The 20,424-nt window shown below is 68.0% G+C and overlaps 2 protein-coding genes across 3 annotated transcripts in view; both read right to left on the reverse strand.

The window, feature by feature from the left end:
- Nucleotides 1–53: 53 nt before the first annotated feature.
- MYL6 (myosin light chain 6) lies at nt 54–5,815 on the reverse strand. Of its 2 annotated transcripts, XM_059871799.1 has the most exons (7): nt 5,688–5,815; nt 5,358–5,385; nt 3,455–3,598; nt 2,071–2,244; nt 833–910; nt 680–718; nt 54–266 (listed from the first exon to the last, which is right to left on the reverse strand). In XM_059871799.1, the coding sequence occupies exons 1-6, from the start codon at nt 5,688–5,690 to the stop codon at nt 690–692; spliced, it is 456 nt and encodes a 151-aa protein (XP_059727782.1). In that variant the 5' UTR covers nt 5,691–5,815; the 3' UTR covers nt 54–266; nt 680–689. The 2 variants fall into 2 exon arrangements, with proteins under 2 accessions (XP_059727782.1, XP_059727781.1); XM_059871798.1 differs by lacking the exon at nt 680–718.
- A 642-nt stretch (nt 5,816–6,457) lies between these two features.
- ESYT1 (extended synaptotagmin 1) overlaps nt 6,458–20,424 on the reverse strand; it is a 27,536-nt gene continuing 13,569 nt past the window's right edge. Inside the window, 17 exon segments of the mRNA XM_059871779.1 lie at nt 6,458–7,140; nt 7,262–7,311; nt 8,124–8,229; nt 8,970–9,101; nt 10,006–10,098; nt 11,070–11,236; nt 11,323–11,343; nt 11,346–11,462; nt 13,655–13,741; nt 13,828–13,899; nt 13,980–14,075; nt 15,372–15,446; nt 15,448–15,462; nt 16,268–16,316; nt 17,533–17,615; nt 19,357–19,392; nt 19,394–20,416. Of these exon segments, the coding sequence (XP_059727762.1) occupies nt 7,107–7,140; nt 7,262–7,311; nt 8,124–8,229; nt 8,970–9,101; nt 10,006–10,098; nt 11,070–11,236; nt 11,323–11,343; nt 11,346–11,462; nt 13,655–13,741; nt 13,828–13,899; nt 13,980–14,075; nt 15,372–15,446; nt 15,448–15,462; nt 16,268–16,316; nt 17,533–17,615; nt 19,357–19,392; nt 19,394–20,416 (2,256 nt within the window). The 3' untranslated portion in view covers nt 6,458–7,106.

Raw genomic sequence — 20,424 nt, forward strand, 5'->3', positions numbered from 1 at the left:
GGTCTGTCCGGAGGTGGGGAGGGGGACACACAGACACGAGGGGGGGGCACCACGACCACTCTGAGCCTTTATTCGATGCTGTGGAGCAATAATTTAGCCGGTGGGGCTGAGGGGAGGGGGCTCGGGGGTGCTTTGGGGACGTGGTGGTGACAGAAAAATGAGGGAAAAGGCACAAAATCGAGTGAGGAGGGGACAGATAATGAGGGGAGGGGGACACAGAAGGATGGGGAGGGGTCTTCATCCGCTCAGCACCATCCGGACCAGCTCTGTGGAGAGAAGAGAGGGGAGGGAGAGTGAGGAGGGGTCTGCCAAGCCCCCAACCCCAAATCCCGGAGAGAGGCAGGAAAACCAAAAGTCAAAAACGGCTGAAGAGCTCAGGGAGGACCCGGCAGCCCCGCGGGAGGGGGAGGGGGGCTCCTGCAGCCCCCTCCCCAAAACCAGCCCTGGCACGCAGGGGGGGCTCCATGCAGAGGGGCATGCAGGGGTTGGGGACCAGGACCAGGCAGCCTTTTGCTTTTTTATTGTTGCATTTTTTTGGAAATATTAAAAAAAATAAAAATAAATAAAGACACCAGGGCGCAGGAGGGAGAATTAAAAAAAGGAGGAAAATATAAAAAGGAAGGAATGAGAAAAATGAAAAAAAAAATAAAACTGAGGAGGGGGCGGGGGGAGGCGTTACCCCTGCGGCGTCACCCTGACAAGATGTGTCTCACAAAGGCTGGGGGGAAGGAACGAGACATGATGGTCAGGGAGGGAGTGGGGCCGCGGGTGACCCCCCTGGGACCCCCCCCGGGACCCCCCCCGGGACCCCCCCGGGACCCCCCGGCCTCACCTTCGTAGTTGATGCAGCCGTTGCTGTCCTCGTGTCCGGCCACCAGCTGCTCCACCTCCTCCTCGGTCATCTTCTCACCTGGGGGACACCTGTGTCACCTCGGGGGGGACACCCTGGGGGTCCCCAGGGCTGGGCGGGGAGCGCTGGGGGCTTTGGGGGTCTTCAAAACCTCGGATTGGGGCCACCAGGACACCCCTGGCAGCACCTCTGGGACTGTCAGGGCACCCAGACCTGTCCTGGCAGCACCCCTGGGACCCCTGAGGGTACCCAGACCCCCCTGGCAGCACCTCTGGGACCCCTGAGGGCACCCAGACCCCCCTGGCAGCACCTCTGGGACTGTCAGGGCACCCAGACCCCCCCCTGGCAGCACCTCTGGGACCCCTGAGGGCACCCAGACCCCCCCCGGCAGCACCCCTGGGACCCCTGAGGGCACCCAGACCCCCCTGGCAGCACCCCTGGGACCGTCAGGGCACCCAGACCCGTCCTGGCAGCACCTCTGGGACTGTCAGGGCACCCAGACCCCCCTGGCAGCACCTTTGGGACCCCTGAGGGCACCCAGACCCCCCTGGCAGCACCTCTGGGACCGTCAGGGCACCCAGACCTGTCCTGGCAGCACCTTTGGGACCCCTGAGGTACCTCCAGGACCCTCAGGGTATCCAGACCCCCCACATGGCAGCACCTCCAGGACCCTCAGAGTACCCAAACCCCCCTGGCAGCACCTTTGAGACCCCCAACACCCCAGAATCCCCCATCTCAGCACCTCCAGGACCCTCAGGGCACCCAAACCCCCCTGGCAGCTCCTCTGGGACCCCCATCTCAGCACCTCCAGGACCCTCAGGGTATCCAGACCCCCCCCATGGCAGCACCTCCAGGACGTTCAGGGTACTCAAACCCCCCGGCAGCTCCTCTGGGACCCCCATCTCAGCACCTCCAGGACCCTCAGGGTACCCAAACCCCCCTGGCAGCTCCTCTGGGACCCCCACTACGCCAGAACCCCCCATCTCAGCACCTCAGGGACCCTCAGGGCACCCAAACCCCCCTGGCAGCGCCTTTGAGACCCCCACTACCCCAGAACCCCCCATCTCAGCACCTCAGGGACCCTCAGCGTACCCAGCCCCCCCCCCCATCTCAGCACCTCCAGAACCCCCAACCCCCTGAGACCCCCCCCATTTCAGAGACCCCAGACCCCCGCAGACCCCTCTCCCCGGTGGCACCCCCCAGGACCCCCGGGGGCTCACCCAGGGTGACGAGGACGTGGCGGATCTCGGCGCCCATGACGGTGCCGTTGCCCTCCTTGTCGAAGACCCGCAGCCCCTCCACGTAGTCCTCGAAGCAGCCCTGGTCCTTGTTCTTGGCGATGGTCTGCATCATGGGCAGGAACTGCTCGAAGCTCAGCGTCTTCACGTTCATCTCTGCGGGACAGGAGCGCTGGGGAGGGGGCTTGGCAAGGGGCTTTGGGGGAGGGGAGGCGTGGGGGTTCCTGGGGTGGTCTCGTTTTTGGGGTCTGTCACTGGTGCTGAGGGTTTGGGGGTGGGGGTCTCACTGGTGCTGAGGGTTTGGGGGTGGGGGTCTCACTGGTGCTCAGGGGTGGGGGTTCCTTGGGTGAGGGGGGGTCTCGTTTTGGGGTCTGTCATTGGTGCTGAGGATTTAGGGTTGGGGGTCTCACTGGTGCTGAGGGTTTGGGGGTGGGGTTCTCACTGGAGCTGAGTGTTTTGGGGTGGGGGTCTCACTGGTGCTGAGGGTTTTGGGGGTGGGGGTCCTATTGAAGCTGAGGGTTTGGGGGTGGGGGTCTCACTGGTGCTGAGGATTTAGGGGTGGGGGTCTCACTGGTGCTCAGGGGTGGGGGTTCCTTGGGTGAGGGGGGGTCTCGTTTTGGGGTCTGTCATTGATGCTGAGGATTTAGGGTTGGGGGTCTCACTGGTGGTGAGGGTTCGGGGGTGGGGTTCTCACTGGAGCTGAGTGTTTTGGGGGAGGGTCTCACTGGTGCTGAGGGTTTTGGGGGTGGGGGTGTCACTGACGCTGAGGGTTTGGGGGTGGGGGTCTCGCTGGTGCTGAGGGTTTGGGGGTGGGGGTCCCATTGAAGCTGAGGGTTTTGGGGTGGGGGTCCTATTGAAGCTGAGGGTTTGGGGGTGGGGGTCTCACTGGTGCTGAGGATTTAGGGGTGGGGGTCTCACTGGTGCTCAGGGGTGGGGGTTCCTTGGGTGAGGGGGGGTCTTGTTTTGGGGTCTGTCATTGGTGCTGAGGATTTAGGGTTGGGGGTCTCACTGGTGCTGAGGGTTTGGGGGTGGGGTTCTCCCTGGAGCTGAGTGTTTTGGGGGAGGGTCTCACTGGTGCTGAGGGTCTGGGGGTGGGGGTCTCACTGATATTGAGGGTTTGGGGGTGGGGGTCTTGCTGGTGTTGAGGATTTGGGGGGGGGTCTCACTGGTATTGAGGGTTTGGGGGTGGGGGTCTCACTGGTGTTGAGGATTTGGGGGTGGGGGTCTTGCTGGTGTTGAGGATTTGGGGGTGGGGGTCTCTTTGGGAGTCTCTGCCATGCTCAGGGGTGGGGTTGGTTGGGTGAGGTGGGGGTCTCGGGGGTCCTGAGGGGGTGGGAAGGGGGGGATCTCCCCCCACCCCACTCACCATCGCTCTTGGGGTTGCCCAGCACCTTCATGACCTCGGCGTTGGTCGGGTTCTGCCCCAGCGCGCGCATCACGTCCCCGCACTGGCTGTACAGGATCTTCCCGTCCCCCGTGCGGTCAAAGAGCTGGAACGCCTCCTTGAACTCTGCCGGGACCCCCGGGTCAGCGCGGGACCACCGCGACCCCCCGGGGCAGCGCGGGACCACCGCGACCCCCCGGGGCAGCGCGGGATCACCGCGACCCCCCGGGGCAGCGCGGGACCACCGCGACCCCCCGGGGCAGCGCGGGACCACCGCGACCCCCCGGGGCAGCGCGGGACCACCGCGACCCCCTCGGGGCACTCAGGACAAACAGAACTCCCCCCGGGCAGCGCGGGATCACCGGGACTCCCCGGGGCAGCGCCGGACCACCGCGACCCCCTCGGGGCACTCAGGACAAACAGAAGCCCCCTGGGACAGCGCAGAACCACCGGGACCCCCCCGGGGCAGCGCGGGACCACCGGGACACCCCCGGGGCAGCGCGGGACCACCGGGACACCCCCGGGGCGGTGCCAGGCCACCGGGACCCCCCCCCCCGGGACACCCGGGACCCCCCCCCAGGACAGCGCGGGAACACCAGGACCCCGTCGGGGCGGTGTCAGACCACCGGGACCCCCCGGGGCAGCGCGGGACCACCGGGACCCCCTCGGGGCACCGGGACCCCCCTGGGACAGCGCGGAACCACCGGGACCCCCCCCGGGGCAGCGCGGCACCACCGGGAACCTGTCGGGGCGGTGTCAGACCACCGGGATCCCGCCGGGGCACCCGGGACCCCCCAGGACAGCTCGGGACCACCGGGACCCCCTCGGGGCACCGGGACCCCCCCGGGGCACTAAGACAAACAGGACCCCCCTGGGACAGCGCGGGATCACCGGGACTCCCCCGGGGCAGTCTGGGACCACCGGGGCACCGGGACCCCCTCGGGGCAGTGCTAGGACCACCGGGACCCACCCGGGTCAGCACGGGACCACCGGGGCACCTGGACCCCACACGTGCCAACGGTACCGGGAATACCGGGACCCCCCCTCAGGGATCTCAAACTCCCCGGGACCCTCCCTCAGTCTCAGCAGCGCCGGGACCACCGAGACACCGGGACCCTCCGGGACACCGGGACCCCCTGTGACATCACCGGGACCTCCGGGACGCCAGGACACCCGGTTTGTTCCTCCGGGACCCCCGACACACCGGGACCACCCCCGGCACCCAACACCTCGGGGACCCCAGAGCCGCATCCCCGGGACCCTTCAGACCCCCCCCTCCGGCCCCGGCTCGGGTTCCGCTCCCCGGCAGGATCCGGTTCCCGGCAGGATCCGGTTCCCGGTTGGATCCGGTTTCCCGGTGCGATCCGGTTTCCCGGTGGAACCCGACGCCGGCCGGGCCGGGATGCAGGTGGGGCCGCCGCCCTCGGGGGATGCTGCCCGTGCCCGATGGATCCCGGAGGACCGGGAGGAGCCCGGCGGGTCCCGAAGAACCGGGAGGAGCCTGGCGGGTCCCGGGGCACCGGGAGCGCTCCGGAATCCGCCGGCCCCGCCCCGCAGGAATGCGCGGCCGGCGCGCGCCATGCCCATATAAGGGCAAATTGCGCAGGAGGGGCCCGAACCCCCCCCGGTCCCGGTTCTGTCCCGGTTCTGTCCCGGTTCCCATCCCGGTGCCGCAGCCCCGCTCCGGCAGCCCCCGGTCCCGCATCCCCCCATCCCCCGGTCCCAACGGGGACTTTGCCCCGGGAGAGGCCCCGCCCGAGGCCGCGCAGGAAGCGCCGGGGGCGGCGGCGCCGGGAGCGGCCCGGGGGGTTCCCTTCGCCGTCCCCCGAGCCGGGGGGCTCCGCTGGCCGTGCCCCGTGCCCGGTGCCCCGTGCCGGTCACTCACCCGCGGTCTGCTCCTCCGAGAAGTCGCACTGCGGGGAGAGCGGCGGTCAGCGCGCACCGGCGGCGGCACCGGCGGCGGCACCGGCGGCGGCATCCCCCGCGGATGGAGCGGCCGCCCGCGCTCGGTGCCCGCCCGGTGCTCGCCCGGTGCTCCCGGGACCTCCCGCGCCATCCCCGCCCCAGCCTCTCCCCGGTGCGACCCCCGCCCCGGTCCCCCCGCGCCGCCCCGCCCGCGCATCCCCCGCCCCGCCCGCCCGCGGCTCCCGGGACCGGAGCCCGTTCCCGCTGCCCCTCCCGGTGCCCGTTCCCGGTGCCGGTTCCCGGTGCCCACCATGGCGGCGGCCGCTCCCGTCCGTTCCTGCGCGCTCGGGCGTCACCGCGCGGCTGCGTCACAGCGCTAATGAGGGTGTTAATTATTCATGAAGGGGCGGGGCAGAGAGGGGGCCACGCCCCTTTTCCAGCGGGGAATGTTTTGGCTATAGATGGGCACGGAGCTGCCACCCCCACCCCCCACGGGGACACCCCCACGGGGACATCACAGAGGGGACACCCCCACGGGGACATCACAGAGGGGACACCCACGGGGACACCCCCACGGGGACACCCCCACCCCCCACGGGGACACCCCCACCCCCCACGCGGACACCCATGGGGACATCACAGAGGGGACACCCACGGGGACACCCCCATGGCGACATCACAGAGGGGACACCCACGGGGACACCCCAGGGCCACACCCAGAGCAGGGACATCACGCGCGGAGGTCACCGCGACAGGACACCCCAGGGGACACCTCAGGCGACACCCCAGGGGACACCTCAGGGGGGTCACTCGGGCTCTGAAACCCAAGGGGGACACTTACAGGGCCACCCCCATGGGGGACATTAGACTGGGGACACCTCCAGGGGACATCACACTGGGGGACAGGACACCCCAGGGGACACCTCAGGGGGGTCACCCACCCCCGGTCCCCACAGGGGACACCCCCAGGGACACCCCAAGGACATTTTGGGGACACCTCGATCACCGCTGGGGACACCCCAGGCTGGGGACACCGTGGGGGTGTGGCGGAGGGGACACGAAGGCCACACGGAGCCACCACCGTGTCCTCCCTGCTTTATTAGCGCGGGGGGGAGGGGACGCGGGAGGGGTGGCGCGGCGGTGGCGGCGCGGTGACAGCCCGGGGACATCCCGGTGACATCCCGGTGACAACCCGGGGACATCCCGGGGACAGACCGGGGACATCCCGGTGACGGCACAGTGGCGGCACGGTGGTGGCATCACGGCAGTGGCCTGGCGGTGGCATCCCGGTGACATCCGGGGACATTTCAGCAGTGACATCCCAGGGACATCCCGGGGACATGTGGGGACATCCCAGCAGGGACATCCCGGCGGTGACACCTTGGGGACACCCCGGTGACATCCGGGGACATCCCGGGGACACACTGGTGACATCCAGGTGACACCCCGGCGGTGACACCTTGGGGACACCCCGGCGGTGGCAGCAGCAGCTCCAACAAGCGTCCCCCGGTGGGGGGGGGAGGGGACAGAGCCCGGGGGTCGCCCCGGTGCCGGTCCCGGGGGTCTCCCGGGGGGGTCGCAAGGCACGAGGTCTGTAACAGTCTGGGGGGCGCGGGGGGGGGCCCGGCCCGGCGCCTCTTTGGTGGGGGGGGGGGCGGCAGCAGCTGGGGGGGGGTCCCGGGCCCCCCCGAGGGGATTGGGGTGGGGGGCGTCCGGGGGTCCCCCAGATTTAGGGGGGGCTTCGCTCGTCCTGCAGCTCGTACCTGTATGGGGGGGGGGAATGAGGGGGTGCGGGGGGGGGGGTGCACCCCCACAGACCCCTCCTCACCCCAGAGACCCCTCCCCACCCCAGAGACCCCCCCAGCCCCCCCCAGCCCCCCTCACCAGCGCGGTTCCCCCTCGGACAGATCCACCTGGGCCAGGTCCAGCTGCAGCTGCGGGGGGACCAAAGGCTCAGGGGGGGCTCCCCCGGGACCCCCAGACCCCCCAAACCCTCCCCAAAACCCCCTAGGGACCCCCAAATCCTCCCCAAACCCTGATCCCCCAAATCTTTCCCAAAACCCCCTGGGGACCCCCAAACCCCCGCAGGACCCCCCCCCCACAGCACCCCCAGACCCCCCAAACCCTCCCCAAAACCCCCTGGAGACCCCCAGACCCTCCCCAGGACCCCAGGGACCCCCAGATCCCTCCAAACCCTCCCCAGGACCCCGTCAGCACCCCAAGGATCCCCCAGGACCCCCAGAGACCCCAAACCCTGAACCCTCAAACCTTTACCAGGACCCCCTGGGGACCCCCAAACCTTCCCCAGGACCCCCTGGGGACCTCCAGACCCCCCAAACCCTTCTCAGGACCCCCTAGGGACCCCCCAAATCCTCCCCAGGATCCCCTGGGGATCCCCAGACCCCCCCCCAAACCCTCCCCAGGACCCCTCCAGCACCCCAAGGATCTCCCAGGACGCCCAGAGCCTCTAAACCCTGAACCCCCAAACCTTCCCCAGGACCCCCAGGGGACCCCCAAACCTTCCCCAGGACCCCCCCCCAGGACCCCCAGACCTCCCAAATCCTCCCCAGGACCCCCTGGGGATCCCCAGACCCCCCCTGAACCCTCCCCAGGACCCCTCCAGCACCCCAAGGATCTCCCAGGACGCCCAGAGCCTCTAAACCCTGAACCCCCAAACCTTCCCCAGGACCCCCAGGGATCCCCAGACCCCCCAAACCCTCCCCAGGACCCCCCGGACCCCCCGGACCTTGCCCAGCGCCTCCTTCTCGCGGGTCACGAACGACACCGAGGATTTCACGGTGGCCTCGAGCCGGCGCCGCGCCGCCTCCTCCGGGGGCAGCTCCCACTCGAACCTGCGGCACCGAGCTGGGCTGGGACCCCCGGGACCCCCAAACCCTCCCCCAAACCCCCTGGGGACCCCAGACCCCTCAGACCCTCCCCAAGACCCCCCAGACCCCCCAAACCCTCCTCAGGACCTCCAGACTCCCCAAACCTCCCCAGGACCCTCCCGGCACCCCCAGACCCCCCAAACTCTTCCCAGGACCCCTCTGGGGACCCCCAGACCCCCCAAAACTCCTCAGGACCCTCCCGGCTCCCCCAGACCCCCAAAACCCTCTCCAGGACCCCCTCAGGACCCCCAGATCCCCCAAACCTCGCCAGGACCCTCGCAGCACCCCCAGACCCCCCCAACCCTGACCCCCCCAAACCCTCCCCAGGACTCCCAGACCCCCCAAACCCCCTCAGGACCCTCTGGGGACCCCCAAACCCACCCTAGGACCCCCCCTGAGGACCCCCACACCTCCCAAACCTTCACCAGGACCCCCAGAACCCCCAAACCCTGACCCCCCAAATCTTCCCCAAAACCCCCTGAAGACCCCCCTGACCCCCCCCCAAACCCTCCCCAGGACCCCCCAGACCCCCCAAACCTCCTCAGGACCCCCTCAGGACCCTCTGGGGACCCCCAAACCCTCCCCAGACCCCCCCAGACCCCCCAAAGCCCCAAGAGCTGGAACTCCAACTCTGCCAGAGACCCCCGGGTCAGTGTGGGACCCCCCGGGACCCCCCCGGGGACCCCCCCGGGACCCCCCCTGACCTCTCGTTGAAGTCGGGGTTCAGGGTCCTTTTCTGCACCCCCGTTTTCCTCTTGGTGCCGCGGCTGCGGTCGGGGAGCAGCACCAGGGACACGTAGGGGTCCGGCAGCTCCTTGGCCGCCGCCCGCAGCTCCCTGGGGAGGGGTCGGGGGTCCTCAGGGGGGGGTCCCCACCTTGGGAGGGTCTGGGGAGGTTTGGGGGGTCCTGGGGAGGGTTTGGGGGTCCTCGGGGGGTCCTGGAGAGGGTTTGGGGGGTCTGGGGATCCCCAGGGGATCCTGGGGAGGGTTTGGGGGTCCCCAGGGGGTTTCGGAGAGGGTTTGGGGGTTCAGAGTTTGGGGGGTGTGGGGGTCCTCGGGGGGTCCTGGGGAGGGTTTGGGGGGTCTGGGGGTCCTGGAGAGGGTTTGGGGGGTCTGGGGATCCCCAGGGGGTCCTGGAGAGGGTTTGGGGGTCCCCAGGGGGTTTTGGGGAGGGTTTGGGGGTTCAGAGTTTGAGGGGCCTGGGGGTGCCGGGGGGTCCTGGGGAGGGTTTGGTGGGGGGGGGTCTGGGGATTTTGGGGAGGCTTTGGGGGTTCAGGGTTGGGGGATCTGGGGGTCCTGGGGAGGGTTTGGGGGTTCAGGGTTTGGGGGGTCTGGGGGTCCTGGGGAAGGTTTGGGGGTTCAGGGTTTGGGGGGTCTGGGGGTGCCGGGGGGTCTTGGGGAGGGTTTGGGGGGGGTCTGGGGATTTTGGGGAGGCTTTGGGGGGGTCTGGGTTTGGGGGGTTGGGGGGTCTTGGGGAGGGTTTGGGGGGTCTGGGGGTTCCCAGAGGTTTTTGGGGGGGGTTTGGGGGGTCCCCAGGGGGTCCTAGGGAGGGTTTGGGGGGTCCTGGGGAGGGCTTGGGGGTTCAGGGTTTGGGGGGTCTGGGGGTGCCGGGGGTCCTGGGGAGCGTTTGGGGGGGTCAGGGGGTTCCCAGAGGTTTTTGGGGAGGGTTTGGGGGGTCCCCAGGGGATTTTGGGGAGGGTTTGGGGGGTCTGGGGGGGTCTGGGGTCACCCCAACCCTCACCTGCAGGCGTGCACGATGGCCACGAGCTTGCGCTGCTCGCGGTGGTACCAGAGCGAGAGCTGCACCCGGGGACCCTCGGGGGGCTGGGGGCGGCTGTGGGGGGCAGGGTCAGCACCCCGAAACCCCCCCGCACCTCTGGGGCGGTGGGAATTGGGAATTTGGGGTCTGGGGGCTTGGGAATTCAGGAATTTGGGGTTGGAGCCCCACCCCCAGCACCCCAAACCCCCCTTGCAACCCCCGGTGGGTTGGAAATTCGGGAATTTGGGGTCTGGGGGGGGTTTGGAAATTCGGGAATTTGGAGTGGAGCCCCCCACCCCGCCACCCAGCACCCCAAAAACGCCCTCTGCACCTCTGGGGGGGTTTGGGAATTCGGGAATTTGGGGTCTGGAGGGGTGGGAATTCAGGAATTTGGGGGTGCAGCCCCTCCTGTTCCCACCTGTCCGCCGGGGGGAGGCACTGGCAGAAGCCCCCCCACCCACCCAGCACCCCAAAACCCCCTCTGCACCTCTGGGGGGGGTTGGAAATTCGGGAATTTGGGGTCTGGGGGGTTGGAAATTCAGGAATTAGGGGTTGGAGCCCCCCCCGTTCCCACCTGTCCGCCGGGGGCAGCACCCCAAAAATCCCCCGTGCACCTCTGGGTGGGTTGGGAATTGGAGAATTTGGGGTGGAGCCCCCCACCCCCCCCGCCACCCAGCACCCCAACCCCCCCCTGCAATCCCCGGTGGGTTGGAAATTCTGGAATTTGGGGTCTGGGGGAGTTGGGAATTCGGGAATTTGGGGTCTGGGGGGTTGGGAATTCAGGAATTTGGGGTCTGGGGGGTTGGGAATTCGGGAATTTGGGGTCTGGGGGGTTGGGAATTCAGGAATTTGGGGTCTGGGGGGTTGGGAATTCAGGAATTTGGGGTCTGGGGGGGTTGGAAATTGGAGAATTTGGGGGTGCAGCCCCCCCTGTTCACTGTCACAGCCCCCCCCCCCTTGCCCAGCACCCCAAAAACGCCCCCTGCACCTCTGGAGGGGGGGTTGGGAATTCGGGAATTTGGGGGTGCAGCCCCCCCTGTTCCCACCTGTCCGCCGGGGGGAGGCGCTGGCGCAGCCCCCCCTCCCCTCGCTGCTCATCTTCATCACCCCTCCCCTCCTCCTCCTCCTCCTCCTCCTCCGGGGGCAGCTCCGCGTCCCCCCCCCCGGGGGCTCGGCTGGCCGCCCTCTCCTCCACCTGCTGCGACACCAGCACCTGCGGGGGAGGGGGGGGGTCTGGCCTCAGGGGGGTCTCCGCTGCCCCCCCCCCCCCAGCCCGGAGACCCCCAGCGAGGGACTCACCCCGAGCTGCGCCCGCAGCAGGGGAGCTGCGCCCCCCCGGGCAGGGGCAGCCAGCCGTCCGTGCCCAGCCCGGGCCGGGCCAGGAGCTGCGCCAGCGGCAGCGACAGCGAGCCCAGCGCCGGCCCGCCCTCGTCCTGCACCTGCGGGACCCCCGCGAGACCCCTCCTCACTCCGGGAGATAGCCCAGCCGGGAGACACCCCCGAACCGGGGAGAACCCCCAAAACCGGTGAGACCCCCCCCGCGGGACCCCCGGTGAAACCCCTCATTTTGGGAGATCCCCCAGAGGTGAGACCCCCCCCCCCCAAACCGGTGAGACCCCCCAAACCGGTGAGACCCCCCCCAAACTGGTGAGACCCCCCAAACCGGTGAGACTCCCCCCAAACTGGTGAGAACCCCCAAAACCGGTGAGAACCCCCAAAACCGGTGAGACCCCCCCCAAACCGGTGAGACCCCCCCAAACCGGTGAGACTCCCCCCAAACCGGTGAGACCCCCCCAAACCGGTGAGACCCCCCCAAACCGGTGAGACCCCCCCAAACCGGTGAGACACCCCCCAAACCGGTGAGACCCCCCCAAACTGGTGAGACACCCCCCAAACCGGTGAGACCCCCCCAAACTGGTGAGACCCCCCCCGCTGTATGAGACCCCCCCCGCTGTATGAGACCCCCCCAAACCGGTGAGACCCCCCCAAACCGGTGAGACCCCCACAAACTGGTGAGACCCCCCTCCCTATGAGACCCCCCCCGCGGGACCCCCGGTGAGACCACTCCTCATTTTGGGAGATCCCCGAGCAGTGAGACCCCCCCCAAACCGGTGAGACCCCCCCAAAACCGGTGAGACCCCCCCCGCTGTATGAGACCCCCCCAAACCGGTGAGACCCCCACAAACTGGTGAGACCCCCCTCCCTATGAGACCCCCCCCGCGGGACCCCCGGTGAGACCACTCCTCATTTTGGGAGATCCCCGAGCAGTGAGACCCCCCCCCAAACCGGTGAGACCCCCCCAAAACCGGTGAGACCCCCCCCCCCGCTCTATGAGACCCCCCCAAACCGGTGAGACCCCCCCAAACTGGTGAGACCCCCCTCCCTATGAGACCCCCCCCGCGGGACCCCCGGTGAGACCACTCCTCATTTTGGGAGATCCCCGAGCAGTGAGACCCCCCCCAAACCGGTGAGAACCCCCCAAACCGGTGAGACCCCACCCCCCCTCTATGAGACCCCCCCAAACCGGTGAGACTCCCCCCGCGGGACCCCCGGTGAAACCCCTCATTTTGGGAGATCCCCCAGAGGTGAGACCCCCCCCCCCAAACCGGTGAGACCCCCCCCCCCCCCCCAATCTGGGAGATCCCCCCTCTCTCTGAGCCTCCCCCCGCCGTGGGGCCCCCCCTCATTTTGGGAGCTCCCCCAGCCATGAGACCCCCCCCAAACCGGGAGATCGCCCTCCTCTCTATGAGACCCTCCCCGCGGGACCCCCGGTGAGACCACTCCTCATTTTGGGAGACCCCCCAGAGGTGAGACCCCCCCCCAAACCGGTGAAACCCCCCCCAAACTGGTGAGACCCCCAGCGGTGAGAGAGACCCCTCCCCAATGTGGGAGATCCCCCCTCTCTGAGCCCCACCCCCGCGGGACCCCCTGGCGAGACCCCCCCTCACTTTGGGAGAACCCCAGCCGTGAGACCCCCCCCCAATCCATGAGATCCCCCCTCTTAGTGAGACCCCTCCCCTATCAGTGAGACCCCCCCAATTCCTGAGACCCATCCCCTATCAGTGAGACCCCCCCCAATTCATGAGACCCCTCCCCTATCAGTGAGACCCCTCCCCAATTCCTGAGACCCCCCCAGTTCCTGAGACCCCTCCCCTATCAGTGAGACCCCCCAAATTCCTGAGACCCCCCCAATGAGACCCCTCCCCTATCAGTGAGACCCTCCCCCAATTCCTGAGACCCCCCCAATTCCTGAGACCCCCCCAATGAGACCCCTCCCCTATCAGTGAGACCCCCCAATGAGACCCCCCCAATTCCTGAGACCCCTCCCCAATTCCTGAGACCCCCCCAATGAGACCCCCCCAATTCCTGAGACCCCCCCAATTCCTGAGACCCCTCCCCAGTTCCTGAGACCCCCCCCAATGAGACCCCTCCCCTATCAGTGAGACCCCCCCCAATGAGACCCCCCCAATGAGACCCCTCCCCTATCAGTGAGACCCCCCCAATGAGACCCCCCCCCAATTCCTGAGCCCCCCCAATTCCTGAGACCCCCCCCTCAATGAGACCCCTCTCCTAACAGTGGGACCCCCCCCCCATGAGACCCCCCCCAATTCCTGAGACCCCTCCCCAGCACCTGCAGCTCCAGCGCCTCCACGTGCGGCCGCTTGATGAGGAAGGAGAAGCCTTCATCCCACACGGGCTCCGTGGAGGGGGGGCAGGTCTGGGGGGGAGGGGGGGTGTCAGAGGGGGTGAGAGACCCCCAGACCCCCCCCAAACCCCCCGAGCCCCCTCCCCACCGAGCCCCACCTTGGTTCTGTAGCGGACGTCGCCCACGGCCAGGCTGGCGAAGGCAGCGGGGGGCTTGGAGCCCTTCCGGAGCTGGGGGGGCACGCGGGGGGTCACCTGGGGACACTCGGGGACATCGGGGGACACTCGGGGACATCGGGGGTCTCTCTCACCGGCAGCTCGGCCGCCCGGTCCAGGAAGACGCGGAGCAGAGCGGCCGAGAGCTCCGGGCCGCGGGCGGGCTGCAGGAGGCTGTTGGTGTGCAGCACCTGCGGGGGTCGCACCGCGCGGGCGGGGGTCGCACCCGGGCCGGGAGACCCCCGGGAGGGTGGGGGTGGGGGGCAGAGAATGAGGGGAAAGGGATGGGGTGGGTTTGGGGTTTGTGGGGAGGGGGTTTGGGGTCTGTGGGAGGGGGTTTGGGGTCTGCAGGGGTGGGGCGGGGGTCGCACCGGGGCCGGGAGAGGCCGGGAGACCCCCGGGAGGGCGGAGGTGGGCGGGGGGAGAATGGGGGGAAAGGGTTTGGGGTTTTTGGGGTCTCTGGGGATGGGTTTGGGGTCTGTGGGAGGGGGTTTGGGGTCTGCAGGGGTGGGGCGGGGGTCGTACCCGGGCCGGGAGGGGCGGGGAGACCCCCGGGAGGGTGGGGGTGGGGGGCAGAGAATGAGGGGAAAGGGATGGGGTGGGTTTGGGGTTTGTGGGGAGGGGATTTGGGGTCTCTGGGGTGGGTTTGGGGTTTGTGGGGAGGGGGTTTGGGGTCTGCAGGGGTGGGGCGGGGGTCGCATCGGGGCCGGGAGGGGTGGGGAGACCCCCGGGAGGGCGGGGGTGGGCGTGGGGAGAATGGGGGGAAAGGGTTTGGGGTTTTTGGGAGGGGATTTGGGGTCTCTGGGGATGGGTTTGGGGTCTGTGGGAGGGGGTTTGGGGTCTGCAGGGGTGGGGCGGGGGTCGCATCGGGGCCGGGAGGGGCGGGGAGACCCCCGGGAGGGCAGGGGTGGGTGGGGGGAGAATGGGGGGAAAGGGTTTGCGGTTTTTGGGAGGGGATTTGGGGTCTCTGGGGATGGGTTTGGGGTCTGTGGGGAGGGGGTTTGGGGTCTGTGGGAGGGGGTTTGGGGTCTGCAGGGGTGGGGCGGGGGTCGCATCGGGGCCGGGAGGGGTGGGGAGACCCCCGGGAGGGCGGGGGTGGGGGGCAGAGAATGGGGGGGGAAAGGGATGGGGTGGGTTTGGGGTTTGTGGGGGAGGGGGTTTGGGGTCCGGGGGAGGGGGCTTGAGATCTGTGGGGAGGGGTTTGGGGACCCTGGGATGGGTCTGGGGTCCCTGGGTGGGTCTGGGGTCCCTGGGATGGGTCTGGGGTCCCTGGGATGGGTCTGTAGGATGGGTCTGGGGTCCCGGGTGGGTCTGGGGTCCCTGGGATGGGTCTGTAGGATGGGTCTGGGGTCTGTAGGATGGGTCTGGGGTCCCGGGTGGGTCTGGGGTCCCTGGGTGGGTCTGGGGTCCCTGGGATGGGTCTGGGGTCCGGGTGGGTCGGGGGTCCCTGGGATGGGTCTGGGGTCCGGGTGGGTCGGGGGTCGCACCCTCTCCAGCAGGGCGGGGCTCGGCCGCGGCTCGAGGCTCTCCAGGCGCACGTGGAGCCGCCCGGAGCGCACGTCCTTGCAGGGGCAGCCACTGGGGGGCGGGAGACCCCTCCCCACCCTCAGACCCCTCCCCACTACCTGAGACCCCTCCCCACTTGGTGAGAATCCCCCCTCACTGTGTGAGACCCCTCCCCACCCTCAGACCCCTCCCCCACTACCTGAGACCCCTCCCCACTACCTGAGACCCCTCCCCACCCTCAGACCCCTCCCCACTTGGTGAGAGCCCCCCCTCACTGTGTGAGACCCCTCCCCACTCTGTGAGACCCCTCTCCACTTGGTGAGAGCCCCCCCACTCCCTGAGACCCCCCTCACTTCGTGAGACTCCCCCCAATTCGTGAGACCCCCCCTCACTTGGTGAGACCCCCCTCACTCCCTGAGACCCTCCCCCCCAATTGGTGAGACCCCCCTCAGTTCCTGAGACCGCCCCTCAATTCGTGAGACCCCCCCCCCATATCGGTGAGACCCCCCCTCACTTCCTCAGGCCCCCCTCCCTTTGTGAGACCCCTCCCCACTTGGTGAGACCCCCCTCACTCCCTGAGACCCTCCCCCCCAATTGGTAAGACCCCCCCCCTCAGTTCCTGAGACCCCCCTCAATTCGTGAGACCCCCCCCCATATCGGCGAGACCCCCCCCAGTCTGTAAGACCCCCCCCCACGTTGTGAGACCCCCCCCCACGTTGTGAGACCCCCCCCACTTTGTGAGACCCCCATGGGTGAGCCCCCCCCTTTTGAGCCCCACCCTCAATGAGACCCTCCCAAGCTAAGACCCCCCCCCACCCTTGATAAACCCCCCTGGGTGAGACCCCCCCCCAGAGCCCCCCCCCAGCCCCTCCCCCACCTCATCCACGACGCGGCTGCTCAGGACCCTCCTCAGGGGCACCTTGCACCTGGGGGGGGCACGGGGTGAGGACCCCCCCCCAAAAAAAACCCAGAAACCCCCAAAAACCTCCCAAAAAACCCCAAACCCCCTAAATCCCCCCAAAAAACCCCAATTCCCCCAAAGACCCCCCAAATCCCCCCAAAATCCCATCTGGACTCCCCTCAAATTCTCTCCAGACCCCCCCCCAAAATCTTTCTCGACCCCACAAATCCCCTCAGACCCCCCAAACCCCCCCAGACCCCCCCAAATCCCCTCTGGACCCCTCCAAAACCCCCTCAAAACCCCTCAGACCCCCCCAGATCCTTTCCAGGCCCCCCAAAATTCCCCCCAAACCCCCTCTAGACCCCCCAGAAATTCCCCCAAATCCCCTCAGAACCCTCAAATCCCCTCCAGACCCCCCAAAAATTCCCCCAAAGCCTTTTCAGACCCCCAAAATCCCCTCCAGGCCCCCCCAAATTCCCTCAAATCCCCTCCAGACCCCCCAAAATCCCCCCCAAACCACTCCAGACCCCCCCCAAATTTCCCCAAATTATCTCCAGACCCTCCAAATCCCCTCTAGACCCCCCAAAATTCCCCCCAAAATCATGCTGGACCCCCCAGAATTCCCCCAAACCACTCCAGACCCCCCCAAATCCCCCCAAATCCCCTCCACACCCCTCAAAATTCCCCCCAAAAGCCTTTCCAGGACCCCCAGAAACCCCTCCAGATCCCCAAAAAATCCCCCAAACCACTCCAGACCCCCCAAAATTCCCCCCAAACCGCTCCAGACCCCCCCAAATTCCCCCCAAATCCTTCTGGACCCCTCAGAATTCCCCCAAATCCCCTCCAGACCCCCCAAAATCCCCCCAAAGCCTTTCCAGGACCCCCAAAAAACCCCTCCAGATTCCCAAAATTCCCCCCAAATCCCCTCCACACCCCCCAAAATCCCCCCCAAACCCCTCCAGACCCCCCAAAATTCCCCCAAAATCCTTCTGGACCCCCCAGAATTCCCCTAAATCCCCTCCAGACCCCCCAAAATTCCCCCCAAATCCCCTCGAGACCCCCCAAAATTCCCCCCAAATCCTTCTGGAGCCCCCAGATCCCCTCCAGACCCCCCAAAATCCCCCCAAATCCTCTCCAGACCCCCCAAAATTCCCCCCAAATCCTTCTGGAGCCCCCAGATCCCCTCCAGACCCCCCAAAATCCCCCCAAATCCCCTCGAGACCCCCCCCCCCAATTCCCACCTGCCCAGGAAATCGTCCTTGTCGATGTCCTTGTCGAAGAGGTCGAACTCCACGTCCTGCCCCGGGACATCGTCCACGATCACCTGGGGGGCAAATTCCAATTATTGATGGATTAAGGACGAATTAATTATTAGTGTTCGATGGACTTGTCGTGCCTCAGTTTCTCCTCCTGTGCCTCAGTTTCCCTTGCAGGATGCCCTGAGCTCCCCGTGCCTCAGTTTCCCTGTGCCTCAGTTTCCCTGGTGCTGTGCCTCAGTTTCCCCTCCTGTGCCTCAGTTTCCCTTCCAGGATGCCCCGAGCTCCCCGTGCCTCAGTTTCCCTGTGCCTCAGTTTCCCTGGTGCTGTGCCTCAGTTTCCCCTCCCCTGCCTCAGTTTCCCTTGCAGGATGCCCCGAGCTCCCCGTGCCTCAGTTTCCCTGTGCCTCAGTTTCCACCTCCCCCTTGTGCCTCAGTTTCCCCGTTCCTCAGTTTCCTGTTCCAGAACCGCCCCTGTGCCTCAGTTTCCCCGTGCTGTGCCTCAGTTTCCCTTCCAGAACACCCTGAGCCCCCCGTGCCTCAGTTTCCCCCCCTGTGCCGGCCCTCAGTTTCCCTTGTGCCATCCCTCAGTTTCCCCTCCTGTGCCTCAGTTTCCCTTCCAGGATGCCCCGAGCTCCCCGTGCCTCAGTTTCCCTGTGCCTCAGTTTCCCTGGTGCTGTGCCTCAGTTTCCCTGCCGTGCCTCAGTTTCCACCTCCCCCTTGTGCCTCAGTTTCCCCGTTCCTCAGTTTCCTGTTCCAGAATCGCCCCTGTGCCTCAGTTTCCCCGTGCTGTGCCTCAGTTTCCCTTCCAGAACACCCTGAGACCCCCGTGCCTCAGTTTCCCCCTCTCCCGTGCCTCAGTTTCCCCCCCAGTGCCATCCCTCAGTTTCCCTGCCGTGCCTCAGTTTCCCCTGTGCTGTGCCTCAGTTTCCCCCCTGTTCCAGAACCACCCCCGTGCCTCAGTTTCCCCCCCTGCCGTGCCTCAGTTTCCCTGTGCCTCAGTTCCCCCCCACCCCATGCCGTGCCTCAGTTTCCCTTTTCCCTCTGTTTCCCTGCTGTGCCTCAGTTTCCCCTGTGCCATCCCTCAGTTTCCCCCCTGTGCCATCCCTCAGTTTCCCCCCAGTGCCGGTGCTGTGCCTCAGTTTCTCCGTGCCTCAGTTTCCCTTTCCCCCCGATTTCCCTGTCCCCCAGTTCCCCCTCTCCCGTGCCTCAGTTTCCCTTTTCCCTCCGTTTCCCTGCCGTGCCTCAGTTTCCCCCCAGTGCTGTGCCTCAGTTTCCCCGTGCCTCAGTTTCCCTGCTGTGCCTCAGTTTCCCCCCAGTGCTGTGCCTCAGTTTCCCTTTTCCCTCAGTTTCTCCTCGCCGTGCCTCAGTTTCCCCCCCGGCGCCGGTGTCGTGCCTCAGTTTCCCCGTGCCTCAGTTTCCCTGCTGTGCCTCAGTTTCCCTTTTCCTTCAGTTTCCCCTCCCCGTGCCTCAGTTTCCCCGTGCCTCAGTTTCCCTTTTCCTTCAGTTTCCCCTCCCCGTGCCTCAGTTTCCCTTTTCTCTCAGCTTCCCTTTTCCCTCAGTTTCCCTTTTCCCTCAGTTTCCCCGTGCCTCAGTTTCCCTGTGCCTCAGTTTCCCTTTTCCCTCAGTTTCCCTGTGCCTCAGTGTCCCCGTGCCTCAGTTTCCCTTTCCCCTCAGTTTCCCTTTCCCCTCAGTTTCCCCGTGCCTCAGTTTCCCTTTCCCCTCAGCTTCCCCGTGCCTCAGTTTCCCCCCGGTGCCGGTGCCGGTGCCGGTGCCGTGCCTCAGTGTCCCCGTGCCCGGTTCCCGGTACCTCGTAGCTCTCGTTCCAGCGCGGGTTCAGCTCCTCCCCGCACCACGCGGCTGCGGAAGCGGCTCCCGCCCGCGCGGATCTCGGCGTAGGGGTCGGAGCGGCCCCGCACGAGCCCCCCGAGCCGCTGGTCCTTGGCCACCAGAGCCTCGGCCTCCAGCAGCTGGATCCGCAGCACGCGCTGCACCGGACACCGGCAGCTGAGCGGGACCGAGGGACCGGACAGCCCCGGGCAGCCCCGGGACCACCGGCAGCTGAGCGGGACCGAGGGACCGGACAGCCCCGGGCAGCCCCGGAGAGCCCTGGGACCACCGGCAGCTGAGGGGAACCGAGGGACCGGACAGCCCCGGAGAGCCCCAAACCCACCCCGGGGCACCGGCAGCTGAGCGGGGACCGAGGGACCGGACAGCCCCGGGCAGCCCCGGAGAGCCCCGGGACCACCGGCAGCTGAGGGGAACCGAGGGGACCGGACAGCACCGGAGAGCCCCGGACACCCCCGCGACCACCGGCAGCTGAGGGGGACCGAGGGACCGGAGACCCCCGGAGGGCCCCAACTCCCCCCGGGGCACCGGCAGCTGAGTGGGACCGAGGGACTGGAGAGCTCCGAACACCCCCGGGGCACCGGCAGCTGAGGGGGACCGAGGGACCGGAGACCCCCGGAGAGCCCCAAACCCACCCCGGGGCACCGGCAGCTGAGGGGGACCGAGGGACCAGAGACCCCCGGAGACCCCTGAACCCCTCTGGGACGCCGGGACCCCCCCAAACCCCCCCGGGACACCGGCAGCTGCGGAGGACGGAGGGACCGGACACCCCCGGACAGCCCCGGACCCCCTGGGACCACTGGGACACCGGGAGTTGCGGGGGGACCGGCGGGCTCCCACGGACAGCCCCGGACAGCCCCAGGATCACCGGGACCACTGGGACCCCCCCCAAACCCCCCCCGGGGCACCGGGAGCTGCGGGGGGACCGACGGGACTGGACACCCCCCCAGACCCCCTGGGGCCACCGGGACCACCGGGAAACCCCTGGGGCTACCGGGACCACCCCAAAACCCCCAGGAACCCTCTGAAC

Source organism: Haemorhous mexicanus, chromosome 33 (assembly GCF_027477595.1).
Source record: "Haemorhous mexicanus isolate bHaeMex1 chromosome 33, bHaeMex1.pri, whole genome shotgun sequence".
NCBI classification, from domain to species: domain Eukaryota; kingdom Metazoa; phylum Chordata; class Aves; order Passeriformes; family Fringillidae; genus Haemorhous; species Haemorhous mexicanus.